Source organism: Passer montanus, unplaced genomic scaffold (assembly GCF_014805655.1).
Source record: "Passer montanus isolate IOZ18808 unplaced genomic scaffold, ASM1480565v1 scaffold9, whole genome shotgun sequence".
In the NCBI taxonomy this organism is placed as follows: domain Eukaryota; kingdom Metazoa; phylum Chordata; class Aves; order Passeriformes; family Passeridae; genus Passer; species Passer montanus.
This window is the reverse complement of record NW_024374367.1, coordinates 14,981,001-14,996,575: the sequence shown is the minus strand read 5'-3', so window position 1 is coordinate 14,996,575 and position 15,575 is coordinate 14,981,001. Positions and strand designations below refer to the sequence as shown.

Genomic DNA, 15,575 nt, shown 5'->3' with positions numbered 1-15,575 from the left:
GACATGTCAGATATTGTTAACCAGTCAAAGGGCTGCAAAGAAAAACTGAGATTTTATTCTACTTTTCCCATTTTGTTTCAAGTTCTAAAAAATTCTGCATCTTTCTGGACAACAGCCACTGTCACCACCACCTTCATTAGCTGTCCTTTCCAACAAGACCAAAAGCTGTTTCGGGTGCTGTTTAATAGCATTTCTTCCTAGGGAATTTATAAGGGTGTTTTTCCTGAGTGAATTGTTGCAAGGTGCTTTCTCCTCCAGAAACCTTGGCACAGAACCACAGGATCATTCAGTCTGGAAAAGATCTCCAAGATCTTCAAGTCCAACCTTCCACCTGCTCTCTAAACCATACCAGGAGGTGCCACATCTACTCATGGTTCGAAGCCTTCCAGGGTTGGTGACTCCAGAACCTCAATGTTTCTCTGCTTTTTCAAGGATCCAATTTTTCTTAAAATCCAACCCAAATCACTCCTGGTGCAGCTGGAGGCTGTTGTCGTGTCAGAGGAGTCCATCCCCACCTGGCTCAAGCTCCCTCCAGGTGTTTTTAGGGAACAGCAAGGCTTCCCTCGAGCCTTCTTTCCTCCAGACTGATGCTGCACGCCAGCATTCCTGCAGGATTTCTCTCCAGCAAGTTAGTTTCAGTTATTTATTCAGTCATTTCTTCAGTTATTTATTCAGTTGTTAGAAAGCAAGGTACTTTTGGCTGTTTAAAAGGAGCACAGCTCTAGTGCAGACCGAGGCTGGCTCACGACTGCCGTGCTCCAGGCAGGAAAACAGCCAGGGGAGCTTCCCAGCCTGGCTGGGATTGATCCACAGCAAGGAGAGCACGGCTGGCTCTTCAAATCCTCCTGCATATTCAACACTGGGGGAGCAGCAACTGTGCAGCAGCAGCCTGCAGAATGCCAGGAGCGTTTAACTGCTTGCTTTAAAGGCATCTCTTCTGGATTTCATTTTATTTTATTTTTTATAACAAAGAGATTAAAGGGAACCAGCAGCCATATGGGAGAAAAAACCAATAATTAGATGCATTCTGCCACCTGAAAGAGATTCATCTCCATATTTCCTATTCTCTCAGCCGTTTGTTTTCTCTCAGCTCTGGTTGTTCATGAGCAAGGGAATTCTGTGCTGACACCAAGGCCAGAGGCAGTGCTAGGTGGGAAAAGGGCCCTTCTGTCAGCTTGGCCAAGGTTTGAGCAGAAGGTGCTCCCCTGATCTCCTTCTCCACACTGCAGACTTTTAATCACATCCTTGGGGATGTCTCAAGGCAAGCTCAGCTCATTTTTGGCCCAACATGAGGGTGTTTGACTCTCACTCCTGATGTCAGCAGAGCAGGAGGACAGAGAAGCCTCGGAGCTCATCAGCTGTGCTGTGTTTAAAGACAGTAAATAGTTAACTGCACTTTGTTCTCCTGCCAGGCAGCCTGGGTTTTGTCAGGAGGAGGAATTCCTGAGTCAGGACAGCAGCTCCAGCTGAGCTGCAGGTAAAGGAGCAGAATCCGGCAGGGTCCATAACTCAGCCAATTCCATGGGATGGACCTTCCTAGAGAATATCTGCATTTTTTTCATTGATGCCTCACTGCTACAGAATTCCCAGCATCTTCAGCCACTGTATTTTGCAGAAAATAAGGGTTTTTGGCTGGTTTCACTTTTTTCTGCTGCTAGTTTCCATCTTCTAACCAAATCTCTTAATAGCAACTCTTACTCAGGCCATGTGAAACCTTTCAAGGTTAAAAAAAAAAAATAAAACCAGTTTGATTAAGTTGGGTTTTGGGACAAATACTATGTTTAGAAATTGATGCTTTAAGGAGTGAAACTTTCCTTTTGAAGCAGGTAATGGTGTATAAAACCTAATTCAGCCTTGTGAATTTTTGTGGGATTGTTTTGCATGTTCCTATTCCTTGGAAGGCCAGGAGCTGTCATTGCTGCACAGAGCAGTGCCTGCCCATGCAGCTTTGGGTGGCCCTGCCCCTCATGGGTCCTTCTGTCCTTCAGTCCCTTCCAATAACCAGATTAAAAATATTAACTGCTGGGGCCTAAAAAGTTTTGGAGTACGTGAAGAAACAATGAGTGCACTTCCCAAATTTATTACACTTCATGCACAAAGTCTGGCTTTCTCCTGAGTAAATAAGAAAACAGTGCATAAATATGAGAGTGTCTTAGTACATAAATCTGCAGTTTATTTGAAACCTTCAGAGCATCCAGGAACACTAATTTAATTTATATTCCACCATACAGGCAGCAGAATCACAAAACCATAAGTTACTAACTGGGAAAGAAAAGGAGATGGAAAATATTTTGTGGTTGGTGACAAGTTCTTGTCACGGCGGACGCGAAATTAATTTGTCTGCAGAATTAGAACCCACACCGTGAGGGAGGTTTCACCTTTTTCAGCACAGATGATGCATTGGGACCGTGCCTCATCTTTTGTCCTGTGCATCTGGGGGCCCTTCAAAGGGAAATTCAATCTGCATTTGGGATAATGAAGCCCGTGGTTCGTTAGACAAATGAGCCCGAGCTGAGCTTTGAAAGCTGCATCACTGCTGACACCAGGGAGAATTAGGATCTGAGGAGCACCATAATTAAAGCATTTAATTTTGGATCCTCCTGATGGATTACCTGAAAACAGCAGTTTTCTGCAAGGTGTTGAGGCACAACCTGAGCTGTGCGAGAGGGATCTGCTCATCCCTGGAAGGACAAATCCAGGCCTTGCTTTGGCCAGGGATGGAAAAGGGGGGCTGGAAACTTCACTTGTGGTGCCCAAAGTCAACCCCATATCTGGGATTTCAGAATCCCATAACTGACCCTTTTAAAGCCTCCTACATCAACAACTTGAGACTATACCAGAGGTGAAGCTTGGGATTTTTATGTAAATTTAGTAAAAATGGTTATTTGGAACCCCCTTGGAGCTGTGTGATTATCTACTTATTCCAAGAGCTGTTGGGAAAAAAAACCCTTCTGTGAATACATTTAGAGGAATAGGTGGGAACTTCCCATGAAAAATGGATATTCTAGAGTTGAAAGAAATCTTGTTTTATGTTATTCACATATGCTTTTTACAACCTCAGCTGGCAACAGCCCATCTGCAGGGATTGTGAACTGATTATTTCCCTTTCTTTGAGAAGGGAATGAAGAAAAATATAAACCACAGACAGAGTTTAATAAATATGTGCACCAGACATGGAAACTACTTCACTTATTTTCATTCCAGGGACTATTCTTATTTATGCAACAGAAGAAAAAAAAGTTATTTTGAGAGAAATCTACAGAAAGCAGCACAGTATAACTCAACTGAACATAATTCTTTCCATGGTGCTCAATCCCCTGAAAGACAGGGAACAATAATTTGGATATATGGCATGATTAATAGAGCTTGATCCAAACCAGGACTTTTAATCCTGGCATAATATTAAACACTGTCATCGTAATGAATATTGGTGCAGAACACAAAGTCTCATCTCTTCTATTAAACTGCCACAGGCTGCAGGATTTGAAATAGTGGAGCCACTATTTCATATTTCAGTTTTCCTTCTTTCAAAGGATTAAGTGTAAGGTGCAGGTTTTTGCCTGTTTAGATTCATCAGAGAGCTGCACTTTATTTTATAATCCCATCAGAGTGAGCACTAATTTGCTTTTGAAAATTTTCTATTTGTGGTGTCTGCTCTATAAAATAAAGTTCAAAGTCAAGAACTGGCCTGAGATCCTTTGTCCATTTGGGATCCATCCCTCCAAACACTTTTTCCAGGGAGAAATTCTTATTTAACCCCTTCTTTTCCTCAAAAAAAGAAGAATTTCTGGGGCTGGTAGGTGATTTGTAAAAATCTTTGGTGATATTTTAATGTGAAGTGCAAAAAGAGCTTTGTAACAGGTCTGTGTGGAATGCACCTACCCCAGGGTGCCCCTCAGGAGCACATTTGGGTGACTTTGAGCTCCCCCACGTTAAAAAAGGGTATTTTTAAGACATTTTAAACCAAGTTTTAACCTCAGCCAAGAGCCTGGCCTCTCCTAGCTGCATTTGAACTGTGGAAGTGCTTTTTGAGCGAGGCCCAATTGGTGTGATTTGCTGTTCCACACAGAAAAAGAGACGCTATTTCTCTAAATACCACAAAACTACTTTCATTTAAGACTTTTGCAGCCCAAAACCCCAGCAGGTTGCCTATGATCTGCCTTCAGCATGAAAGATTTCTGTTATTCACAGTGCCCAGGCAGCAGCAGCCGCAGCATTGTCGGAGCCAGCGGCCTAACAGTGTGAATATAGAAAATTATGGATAATGGGAAAGCAGTTCTGAAACCTGAGCGAGATAATAACCACCGGTGCTTGTGGCAGATCAGAGGTGCAGCTCAACAAATGCTGGGCTGAATTGATTTTAACATAAACAGACAATAGCAGGGGCCAGGGTTTTAGCGGAATTTGGGAAACTGAAGGTGCTGCTGCATTTAGATGGTTCTGCCTGCAATTGTAAACAGTTGGAGGCTGGAAACTTCCAGCTTTTCACAGTGCCACTAATCACCTGCATACCTCTAGAAATCTGGCCTTATCTAATAAGTTAAGAGCATTTCACCTGCAATCTGTTTTGCTTGCTTTATTCACATCTAAGTGCCAGCTCTGGAATAAAGCTTTTCCACTGATGGACATGTTGGTGAAAAGGTGGTTTAAGGCTCTGTTTAGGGAGAGGAAAAAGCCACACAGACTAAAACCTGTGCAGTTCTGTACAAGGCATTGAACTTCTAAAAATAAAATTTAAGAGGAGAAATAGTGAGAAATTCTCCAGTGTCACCACCCAAGAGCCTCTGCTCCCGAGCAGCGCCTCCAACACAGGGTGCACATCAGCAGTGTGACACCAGAGAGTGTGTGGAAAGTGGATTTTGGCCATGGATCCCTGGTATTTAGGCAGGATAACTCCAGGGATGTCTGTCAGCACTGCTTTCAGCTGCACATGAAGAAGAAAATCTACATTAAAGCTGCATTAACCCTCTCAGGCATTCCTAAGCACTGCATAGAAGGGTCTCCCTGCGGGATCTCATTATCCCTATGTCCTCTCAGTCCCCTTTTTTCTCCTTAAGATGTTCTTAAAATGGCAAAATCTGTTCATCACATTAACATGACCCATCTTTACCCCTTCACTAAGATGTCAGTGCTTTGTACATCTCATTTCCTGGCTTTTTCTCTATCATTGTTCAATGCTTTCTATGCAACAGATGGAAATAAGAAATGACAACTTGAAATGTAGAGCCTGCACGGACTAACACACAATTAAGGAGGTATTTAAAGAGAAGTAGCTTGACAGTATTTGGGAAAGAAAATCAGCTTTACCAAGAGTGCTAAAGTCTGGTATTGCTTTTGGGCCAAAAAAAGTGCACATACCTTTAATAAGAATTATCTCTAGTATTAGTTTGTATAGAAATCTCATCTGAAAGGCAAGGCCATTTCAATCTTATTAACTTTTTATTTGCTTTATTTTTCTACTTGCCAGCCTAGGTTCCAGAGGAACATTTGATTAATTTGTGCTGTCTGCAAGTCAGGCTTTTAACCTCTGGGAAAGCTCTAAACACTTTAAAAGCTTACAGCCTTAAAATGGATTGTCAAAGTGAACTTAAACTAAATAGAGGTCAACAATCTCAGGGTTATTTGGGCTTTTCCAACGATGCTCAGTGGAAAGACTGGGGTTTGTGGGCTGGTTACAGTGATTCAGTCCCCCAGCTGCTCCCTGAATGCAGAGCAGCTGCCTGAGCCACCACTGCAGCTGGGAACAGGCACAGCAGTGCAAGAAAACTCAGAAAAATGCAGGAAAATGGATTGCTGGAAGGCAAGGCTGCTGCTGGGTCTTCCCAGGGCTCCTCAGCATTGCTCTGGAGACAGGGGGGTCAGGAGATCCATCCCACACACTCTTCAAACATAACCTGATTCCCCACATGCGATTTTTAGCAATAAAAGAGCCCAGAGGAGGCACCAGGATGAGCAGAGGGCTGGAGCAGCTCTGCTGGGAGCAAAGGCTGGCACAGCTGGCATTGTTCACCTGCACAGGAGAATCTCTGGGCTGAGCTCAGGGTGGCCCTGCAGGGCCTGAAGGAGCCCCAGGGAACATGGAGAGAGACAATTGACAGGGGATGGAGTGATGGAACAAGGGGGAATGGCTTCAAATTGAAGAAGGGTAGGTTTAGATAGGATATCAGGAAGGAATTCTTGGCTGTGAGGGTGGGCAGCCCTGGCACAGGGTGCCCAGAGCAGCTGGGGCTGCCCCTGGATCCCTGGCAGTGCCCAAGGCCAGGGTGGACAGGGCTTAGAGCAACCTGGGACATGGAAGATGTTCTTGCTGAGGGCAGGGGGTGGAAATTTGATGAACTGGGTGAGCTTTAAGGTCCCTTCCAATCCAAACCACTCTGTGATTCTATGATGTCACACAAACACAAAAACCATTCCTATTTTGATATCTATCAGGGGTGAGGGTGCAGTTACACTGAGAGCTGTCACCTGGAGTCAGGTCTCATCTCAGAGTCAAAACTACTCTCAGGAAAGAAAATCTTTGTTCCTGTTTTCTCTTTTCTTCCCACATTCCCTCCCCCTGCACCCACGTGAGCCTCAGTTATAGCACAGGGCTCACCCTCATTTCCTTGGGAACACATGGCACAGAAACAATCACAGCAAGGTTAAAAAACCATGAGATTCACAAATCCCATTCTGACCAGAATAATTCCAACGTGAAAGGAGCAGTGTTAAACCCCAGATTTAATAAAAACAAAGCTCTTACTTTCCCAGGGCAAAGCATTCCAGTCTGACAGAGGAGCCCTTGGCTGCGTAGGTTGTTTCTGGAAAACGCACCTCAATCTTTGGCTCGTACTCCCCCATCACACCTGTGGAACATCAAAACAGCTCACTCCAGCTGAGCCCCAGACCTCCTCCTGCAACACAACTTCAGGGTGAAAGGAAGGGTGGCATGAATCACGTCAGAGCCTCGTGTTCCACCCATGATGGAGCAGGTTGAACCTCCTGGGTGGAGTTCAGCCCTCTGCTGCAAACTCTGTGAAATCTCTCCATTCCCTGCGTTTGGGAGTTGAGGAGTGTGACTTTATACAAGTTTTACATTCCAAGTCTGCTGTGCATCAAGGTTTTGGAGATAATTTTGGGTTCACACCTTTTATCAAGCAACAATTTTGCCGCTAGTCATGCTCAGTACTCTGTGCTGATCCTACGTGCAAGAAAATTAGAAAATCCCAAGTGCAAACTACTTGCAAAACTCTTAAAATGTCTTTAAACCATCCAAATGTGAGTTGCAGACTTGAGGAAGGCTGATGTAATTAGATGGAATTATCATATTTGAAAATCTGGCTGAACATCTGATAAATCACAGATAATCCAGTATTAATTTAGGGCATTTAATTTTGCAGCAGGTTTGGGATGGATTTAGGACACAAAACTTTTAGCTGAACTTCTTCAATACCTTTTATGTGTCTCACAGTGAAACTCATTCCAACTGTAGGGATAAACATAAATCAGGTATTTTCCTGCAGTGTCTTTTCCACATCCCACACAGAAAATGAAGCAATTCTTGTTTTATATTTAACAGGCATCTGCATAATATTGCACATGCAGCTTCCACTGTTGCCTCAGAGGCTGCCAGCAGTGGAGGCAATCCAGAGGCCAGCAAGAGAGAATGGGAGAAGATAAAGGGACTGATAGAAGGGGTATGAGAAAAAGAATAGCGTGATGAAAAGAAAAAAAGAATCAGAGAAGATCTTAAGCATCTGCAGTCAGAGTTTGTGCCAAATTATTAACTTTGGAGCTGAGGAAGTGCAGCTTTGCTTTGTGTGAGCTGCTGATGCTATTGAACAGCAGAGCCTCGCAGTGACAGCATTATTCCATGCTTTATTTATTTATTTATCATTCTATAATGCACAGCTGAGTTTTGTTTATCCTCCAAATCCAACTCTGCACAGACTTTTGTCACTGATTGTCACCACTGCTTTGCAAACAGCACGAGTATATTGAAATTTAGGTGGGCAAACTCCCAAAACAAACTTTGTGTACAGATTTCCAGGTCTGCATTTCTCCTCATGAACATTTAATTACAAATGTTGCCAGGAAGGGGTTTGTACATGTGCAGGGGAGTTTCTCACCTCGGCAACTCGAGGCAGCTCTCTGGTTTTGATATTTGAGCTATACTTAGATGACAAATTTAGAAAGATTTGTTGGATTTAAACCTCAACACAGGTACGAGGTGGGAAATAATAACATGCCACGTGACATTCTCTTGCTGTTCAATGACATTGAGAACTTTCTTTGCATGTTCATCTCCTCATCCCTGTCCCTGACAGCTCAAACATCACTGAGGCCTTAGGATTTCAGCTTTTCTATTTTCCATCTATTTGTAACCCTGCAGCTCTTTAGTGTGTAATTCCAAACTCCACACACAGTGGGAGCTGCTGCTTTCCCACTTTGGGCAGACACAACAATTCCTCTCCAGGCCTGGCAGTCAAGGACACCTCACTGCCTCATACCCTGAGATGGGAACAAAAGTGAGTTGGGGGAGCAAACTTGGGGTCAGTGACTTCATTAGCTGAAGCTGGAATTGGCAGATTAACTCCAATATGCAAATGGACCAAACTTATCAAAGTGTGAAAACACATGACTTGTCCATTTTTGGGTGTAGCCCCTTGGGGGCTTTGTCTGCCCTATATGTACCTGAAGGCCTGCAATAAACAGAACAGCTTTTTATTCCCTTAATTCTGCCTGGCCTCTGTTTCCAGGCAGCCCCAAAAGCCATCATCACCGTGGGGCCGTGTCCTGCTGCAGAACCCTCACTGGGGCAGTTTTCCCTCCATGGGGGTGAATTCCCCACCCCTGGAGCAGGAGCAGCTGGGGTTTTGAGGCAGCCCAGCCCCCTGTGCACTCACCATCGGCCCGCAGGGTGAGGGCAGTGGGGGTTCCCCACACCTGGCGCCGCGCCTCGGCGCTGCTCACGGCACACGTGTAATTCCCAACATCCCAGGGCTCCACCTTGGCCAGGTACAGGTTTCCTGTTGCCTGGGAAACAAAGCGCCGGCTGTCTTCCCGAAGATCCAAGGTGTTATTGTTGAAGATCCACGTGTAGGACAAGGCTGGAAAACACCAGAGACAGGTCAAGCATCCCTCCCAGTGGAACTGGTGGGGAAAACAAGGGGAAACCACTGGGGAGGCACAAATGAGCACAGGCCAGGTGTGGCATTCACATTCCCTAGACATGATCCCTTCACTAGGATTTTTCTCCTGGGGAGCTAAAAGGCAGCGAGAGGCTTCAGAGAAAAGGAAAACAATTCTTATCTCATTTGCTTCTCCTGTGTTGTGCTGGTGTGGAATGTGTTTGGAGATTGTTTACCCACAGGTGATTGTTTCACTGGATTGTGCTGTGAGTTGTTTTGACTCATTGCCCAATCAGGGCCAAGCTGTGTTGGGGCTCTGGAGAGGGCCACAAGTTTCATTATTATCTTTTTAGCACTCTCTAAGTATCTTTTTGATATTCTTTAGTATAGTACAGAATTCTTTAATATAATATAGTATAATAAAGAAATAAATTAGCCTTCTGATAAGATGGAGTCCTCCTCATCATTCCTTCCTTTGTCAGTGACCCGGAATTTTACAATAGCCAGGTGAGCATTGCCCGAGTTTTCAGCTCATTTCAAGCCACTTCAGGAGTTTCACAGCAGTTTCTGTCCCCTGGTACTTCTCATTTTCCTGCCTAGCCTGCTCCTAAGCAGGAATGGTGGTGCTGCAATGGCGTGGGAAAGCTGCTTTAGTAAATAATTTCTCTTTATGGCACTTTCCCTCTGAAAACACAGAGGGCAAATTGCTGCTTGGTGCTACAGCTCCTTTCTTCACTCTCAGTATGGAAATATTAAACTGGTTACATGGAGCTTGAGCACTGGATTTTCATGGAGGGATGAGCTGAGCTGCACAAAAGTATTTTGGAAATGACTTGAAATTTGATCCTGTGACACATTTGATAATGAACATCCCCTTATCTTCCATACTTCTTTCCCCATTCTCACTTCCTGCCCCTTTTCTGCCCCTTTTTCCCTTTCCATGGTGCTCCGCAATGCAAATCTTTATAATGTAGATCTATAAGACCAGGAAACTTAAAACTGATTTTTTGACCAGCCCATCCTGCAAAAGCAGATATCCTTGTGAGTGATCATTCCCTATTTTTGGGACAGATTTTTGGGCCAAGCCTTGGGCACTGAGGAGCAGGTTCAGCGCTGATCCCCCAGTGTGGGGTCACCCAGGGTGTCCTGCCACCCCTCTGTGCAGCTGCTCTGCACCCAACAGCAGGAGCAGGACTCAAACCCTGTCTTTTACAAGCCACAGTAAATCAGAACTTTCCAAATCTACCAGTTTAGCTCCTCTTAATTAAATGCATAATTCATAAGCTAACAGTGTTCTGCCAACAGCTTCATTTTTACACATTTCCCCCATCAACAACCCCATTCCAAAAAGATTATTTACGTTGCTTTCCCCCCCTCAGCTCCAGCTTGGGAGCTGTATGGTAATAAGTCTGCAAACTCCAGTAGTTTTGTGGAGTTTTATGTTATCAGCTTCCAGCATTTTAGGACTCTCATTAGAAATGATGCATCTCCAGGGAGCAATCAATGACACTTTCTATACTTGGCTAAATCCTGCAACGGGCTCCCTTTTACTGCAGATAATGCGAAACTTTCCCGTGCTCTGCAGTAAACCTGGGGGATGCAGCAATTAATTCCCGGTGTTACACAAGTTGTGTGCAGGTCCACGTGCTCACCCACAAGACCAAAGCCCCACGCTGACACATTTACCTGCCCTTGGACTTTGAGGTGCCTTAAAGCATCTCTTTACTGAAAGAAACCTGGAGATGGAGGGGTTTTCCTGCAGGAAGCATCAGAAATAAGGGATGCAGCCATGACGTGATCTGTCTTGCAGAGACACACAGACTGTTTCCCTGTCTCAGGCACAGGTTTTGCTGACTTGCAGACTGTCTGGGCAAGCAGACCAAAGTGTGCAAAATTCGGATTTCAGCTCATTTTTTGAAGGTTTCTAAGCTGCAAGGTGGGGACTCTACAGAAAATGCTGAAGATTTGCAGGTAAATACTTTAGTCTGTGTTCAATTAAATGTTGTCCACATTTCTGTGGAAGAAATGCCTTGGATCTGCCTTCTCCACAGATTTCGCAAAGCATTGAGGGCTGGTACCCCAATGTGTTTTCCTGCCAGCTGGAATTCTTGCCTTCCTCCTTACTCAGACCTGCACTAAGATATCTCTGGGCAATAAAACCACTCTGAGTGCTAAAACCTGACCTTTGGATGCCCAGATTTCCATGCCAGGCTAGCTTATCCAGGAGAATCTGGAAATAATTTTATGAATGAGTAATAGGGAGAAGCAGTTTGGAATTTCTCTGCCAAATTCTGGTGGTGGCAGTTACAGAGCTGAAGAAAGCCCTGACCCCCTCTAAGGGCATCCCTGCACCTGCCAAGACTCCAAAAGGATTCTCAGGAAGGATCTGTAAAATATTTTGTGGCATGGAACCAAAACCAGCCGTGGGAGCAGGTGATGCAGCTGAATTCTCTGTGCAAGATGGAATAAAATAAAACTCTATTAAAGGCAACTTTGTGCGACACAGACATTCTTCAGGAGGTCAATCTGTGAATTAATTAATCAATAAAAGAGAACCAGACCTTTTCTGTCCTGATTTCTGTTCTCAGGGGGCTCCAGCTGACTTCATTTTCTGAAGTTTCTCCCTGTCTGCTCCCCACCATTGCTTCAGGGACTATTGATGAATTTTCCCATTAACTGGGAACAAGCACAGGTCCCTCTTAGTCATATTTAAATCCATTTTCCCCCCCGTTATGAGGGATAGAAACACTCCCCCTCTCCTAGCTGCAGGTTCATCATCACCCATCTGCAGGCCATCCTTGCCTAGAGCCTAATTCAGCTCCACTAAACTCTGTAGAAACCCTAATTTTAATTGACTTCAGTGGGAGTTGGATGAAATCTCAAGAGGAAGGAGCCAAACTTTGGAGACTGAACTTTTTTTTTCATGCTTTTAAGGCATAATACCAACAACCTACTCCCTTACTCAGTATCTTTTCTTGGAAAGTTACTACAGCAACAGGTAATAGAGTAGAAAATCCAGAACTGTGTTATAAAATCTTTCATTTTGGGTCACTTGGAATAAATCAAATTAGCAGATCCACTGAATGAGCCAAAAAAGAGAGAAAAAGCTCTTTGCTTTCACTTTTATGGCAGAGCAGGAGTTATTTTACAGTGCTGCAATGTTAGGGTGTGTTTGTTAGTGTTTGTTTTTTTTTAAGTTGTGGTGTCAGTGTCCCTTCTTATACCAGAGACCCCAAAAGCTGGTTGATCCACCTTCCCTTGCAGGTGGGCAATTCCTGAGCTTGGCCAGGCTGGAGAGCATCTCCCACCTCTGTCAGCCCTGAGAGTTTTCCTGCAGAACTTGGCTGGGAAAGAGCTGATAATCATTCCTGATATACAGATCAGGTGGACTGAACATTGCAGTGCTTCCCTCCGCCCAAGCAAACCCAAATCAACGCTGCTGGATCCAGGCTGGGCTCAGGGAGGGGGCTCAGGGAGGGGGCTCTCCCTCCCTCTGGAACTGTGGCAAAGCTGGATTAAAGATTCACAGGAGCAGAGAGAAAGGGACTCCCAGCCCATGACTGAGTTCTATAAAGGCAGAGACACTTCAAACCCTCCCTTTCAGCTCCTGCACTTTATCAAGTGCAGCGTTTAATAGCAAATGCAGAAATCAAAGGCCCTTTCTCATCTCCTCCCATCCTCTGCACACACCCAGTTTCACGTTCCACCTCCTTCCCCAGCCTTCTCCAGGCTGAGAATTAGGAATTTTTACCCCCCCAAGCAGGTCCACAGGGGGCTCCTGCATCCTTAGGAGTGTTTTGGGGTTTATTCAGCCTCCCTCCAGCAAAGTCAGCACGCAGCAAAGCCCAGAGCCTCCGTCCCACTCCCAGCCCTGGCAGCTCTTCCACACCAATAAATGCAAATGCAGAGTGATCCTGCTGCTCCTAACAAGATTAGCAACTTCCTTAAAGCTCTGCAGGGAGCCAGCTCGGAGGAAACAGGCTTTAGATCAGGCTTCACTTCTAAGGAAATAAATGAACAACAGTCCACCCCATAGTCTTGTGTCAAGTATTCCCATTTAGGCAGCAGCTTCTGAAGCACAGGCAGGTCAAGCTCGTGTGTAGCTGCAGAAATTAAAGCTTCTTCCAACTTCCTCTCTCCAAGCCTTTCCCTGCCTCAGAGCTCTCTAGAAACCCCTTTTTTTTCACTAGTAAAATATTACTGTATGTTGATTACACAGGGGAAAAGGGCCGACCTAAAGAACTTAAGGCAGAGCTGGCATGAGGTTGAGGAAAAAAATCCACCTCACCTGGTCCCCCCTGCCCTGCTGAGCCTCACTAACAAGCAGAGGGATGGCAGAGCTGAACTTTGCAAGGTGTGGAAATGAGCCTCATAAATAAACAGAGACAGCAGTGCATGAATTAGTGAGGAGGGGTAGGCTGAGGGAATAAAGGGGTTGGGCTGGGTCAGGTAACGCTTGGCAGCTCTGCTCTTGCTTTAAAAACTAATTACAGGCTGTGATTTTTTTGTTTGTTAACTGTAATTTTTAATATCCTAATTGATGTAAGGTATAAACTTGGGCGGGAATGTTTTTCTTTCATGCTTTTGTTTGATCAGTCCTGAAAGTCCTAATATTAGTTCACTGCAATATGGAATTCTCTTTTTGTTCTCTGAGATGCTTTAATGCTGATGTGAAAGCTGCTGGAGCAGCCTTTTTGTACATTTGTTTGTTTGCTTGGTGGGGTTTGTTTGTTTGTTTTTGGTTTATAGCTGACTAATATATTTTTGTCCTCTATTTAAATGAATCACTCATTTCTCTTGTACAAAAATAGGTTAGCAGTGCTCTCAGTTAAGAAACCAGCACACCAAAAAGAAGCAGCACATCTTTGCTTGTCACCTCTATTGGAAAATTAAGTTTAATTCCAATTGAGCTTTAAATATTTTAAATATTTTTGACACTGGACCAACACTTTAGATGTCTGATAAGCACCTGAGTGTCCTGGTGAGCTCTGCAGAGTTTTCCTGTGTGCAGGAAGTTTAACTCCAGTGCTGTGGTGCAGGACCAGACAAACTTGGCAATGTGAGAAAGAGAAGTGAGACACTTCCCTAGAGACCATGGGTGGTAGAAACACTTCTGCAGCTCTCGTTCCATCTTCTTGATGTTATATGGGAGGAATTGAATTAATGAACCCTCCTTGTTTTCCATTCTATTATTTCTATTCCTCTTCTTCTATTGTTATCCTGACTTTTAGAGGTTGGCAGGAGGTTTTACCCAGTGCTTCCTATTTCAAATTTCCTGTATTAATAGCAGCTGCTTCAAACAACTGCTGTACAGAGGGTTCCTGTCTTCCTTCAAGTCATTACATCACAGGAAAGGCAACTCTTTCCCTGCTGGTAGGGTTTATCTTCCAAATTCCTTGACATCTCTCTAATTCCTGACACATTTAAAGTGCTGCACACAGCTCTTGTAATGTGAGCTGGAAGCAGAGTTTGTAATCCTTCCTCCTGTAGCTATTGTGAGGTGGAGGCAAGGGTTGCAATTTAAAAAAAAAAAACCCTCAATATACAATCCTTTTCAACAAAAACAACTTCCCAAGCATCTTGAAACAGCCTCTGACTCGTCATGGCTCACGCCATGTGCTTCATCCCCATGGTGTATAATTCTGGATCCTGAACAGAGTGTTTAGGGATGACAAAAGGACTCAGGCTCTGTTCTCTGGGGACTTGTTATGGCAGGAATGGATTTTCCAGGCCTGTTGGTCAGCAGCTCCCAGCCCCAGCTGCAGGAACACTCTGGGAAAGGCTTTGCTGGTGGATGCCATTTTGTCACTTCAATTAATCTGGAGGGAACTCACCTGGTAACTATTTATTTGTTCTGAATGTCTTCTTCCCCTCCTTCCTATTTGTCAAATCATAATTTTACCCTGCAGCAGGAGGGAAATAGATAGTTCAGTGGCTGCAGGATGGATGTGTTGTCTTTCTGCCTGTCCCACTGATACATTTGAGGAACTCTTTGAAGCCTTTCGTGCCCTTAAGGACCTTGTTTCACTTCATCTCCTTGATTATATCCTCCTTTCATATGGCTGTAAACACCCAGAAAATTGACACTTCCTCTCCACAGGACTGGAGGGGTTCCTGTTGATTGATGGGGTTTTCTCCCTCTCTGAAATACTGCCTCCTCTTTCCACATCACTATTTACCTTCTCCTGGGAGTTTGGCTTATAACTCTGTTTCTTTAAGAAGGATTGAGGATTGCAGGATTGAGCTTTCCATGTCCTGGGTGCAGGACATGGAAAGCTGCAGCTCCTGTGGATGTGTGGTCACTGCTGCCAAAAGCAGGAGGTGAGTTATCCAAGAGCTGCTCATTCTTTAAGGGCACAACGAGACAATTTGGAAACTATGCATTGATATTTCCCCTCTATTAAAAAATGTTTGCTTTATTTGGGTGAAATTTTCACCTGGAGTTACCCCACCCAGAAAGGAATA

At 44.5% G+C, this 15,575-nt stretch overlaps 1 protein-coding gene across 3 annotated transcripts in view; it reads right to left on the bottom strand.

The window, feature by feature from the left end:
* CNTN6 (contactin 6) overlaps positions 1–15,575 on the bottom strand; it is a 125,212-nt gene that overhangs the window by 43,649 nt on the left and 65,988 nt on the right. For all 3 annotated transcript variants that reach the window (XM_039695527.1, XM_039695528.1, XM_039695529.1), the window contains 2 exons: positions 8,886–9,089; positions 6,743–6,845 (listed from right to left, as the gene is read on the bottom strand). In XM_039695527.1, the coding sequence (XP_039551461.1) occupies positions 6,743–6,845; positions 8,886–9,089 (307 nt within the window). The remainder of the gene's footprint in view (positions 1–6,742; positions 6,846–8,885; positions 9,090–15,575) is intronic.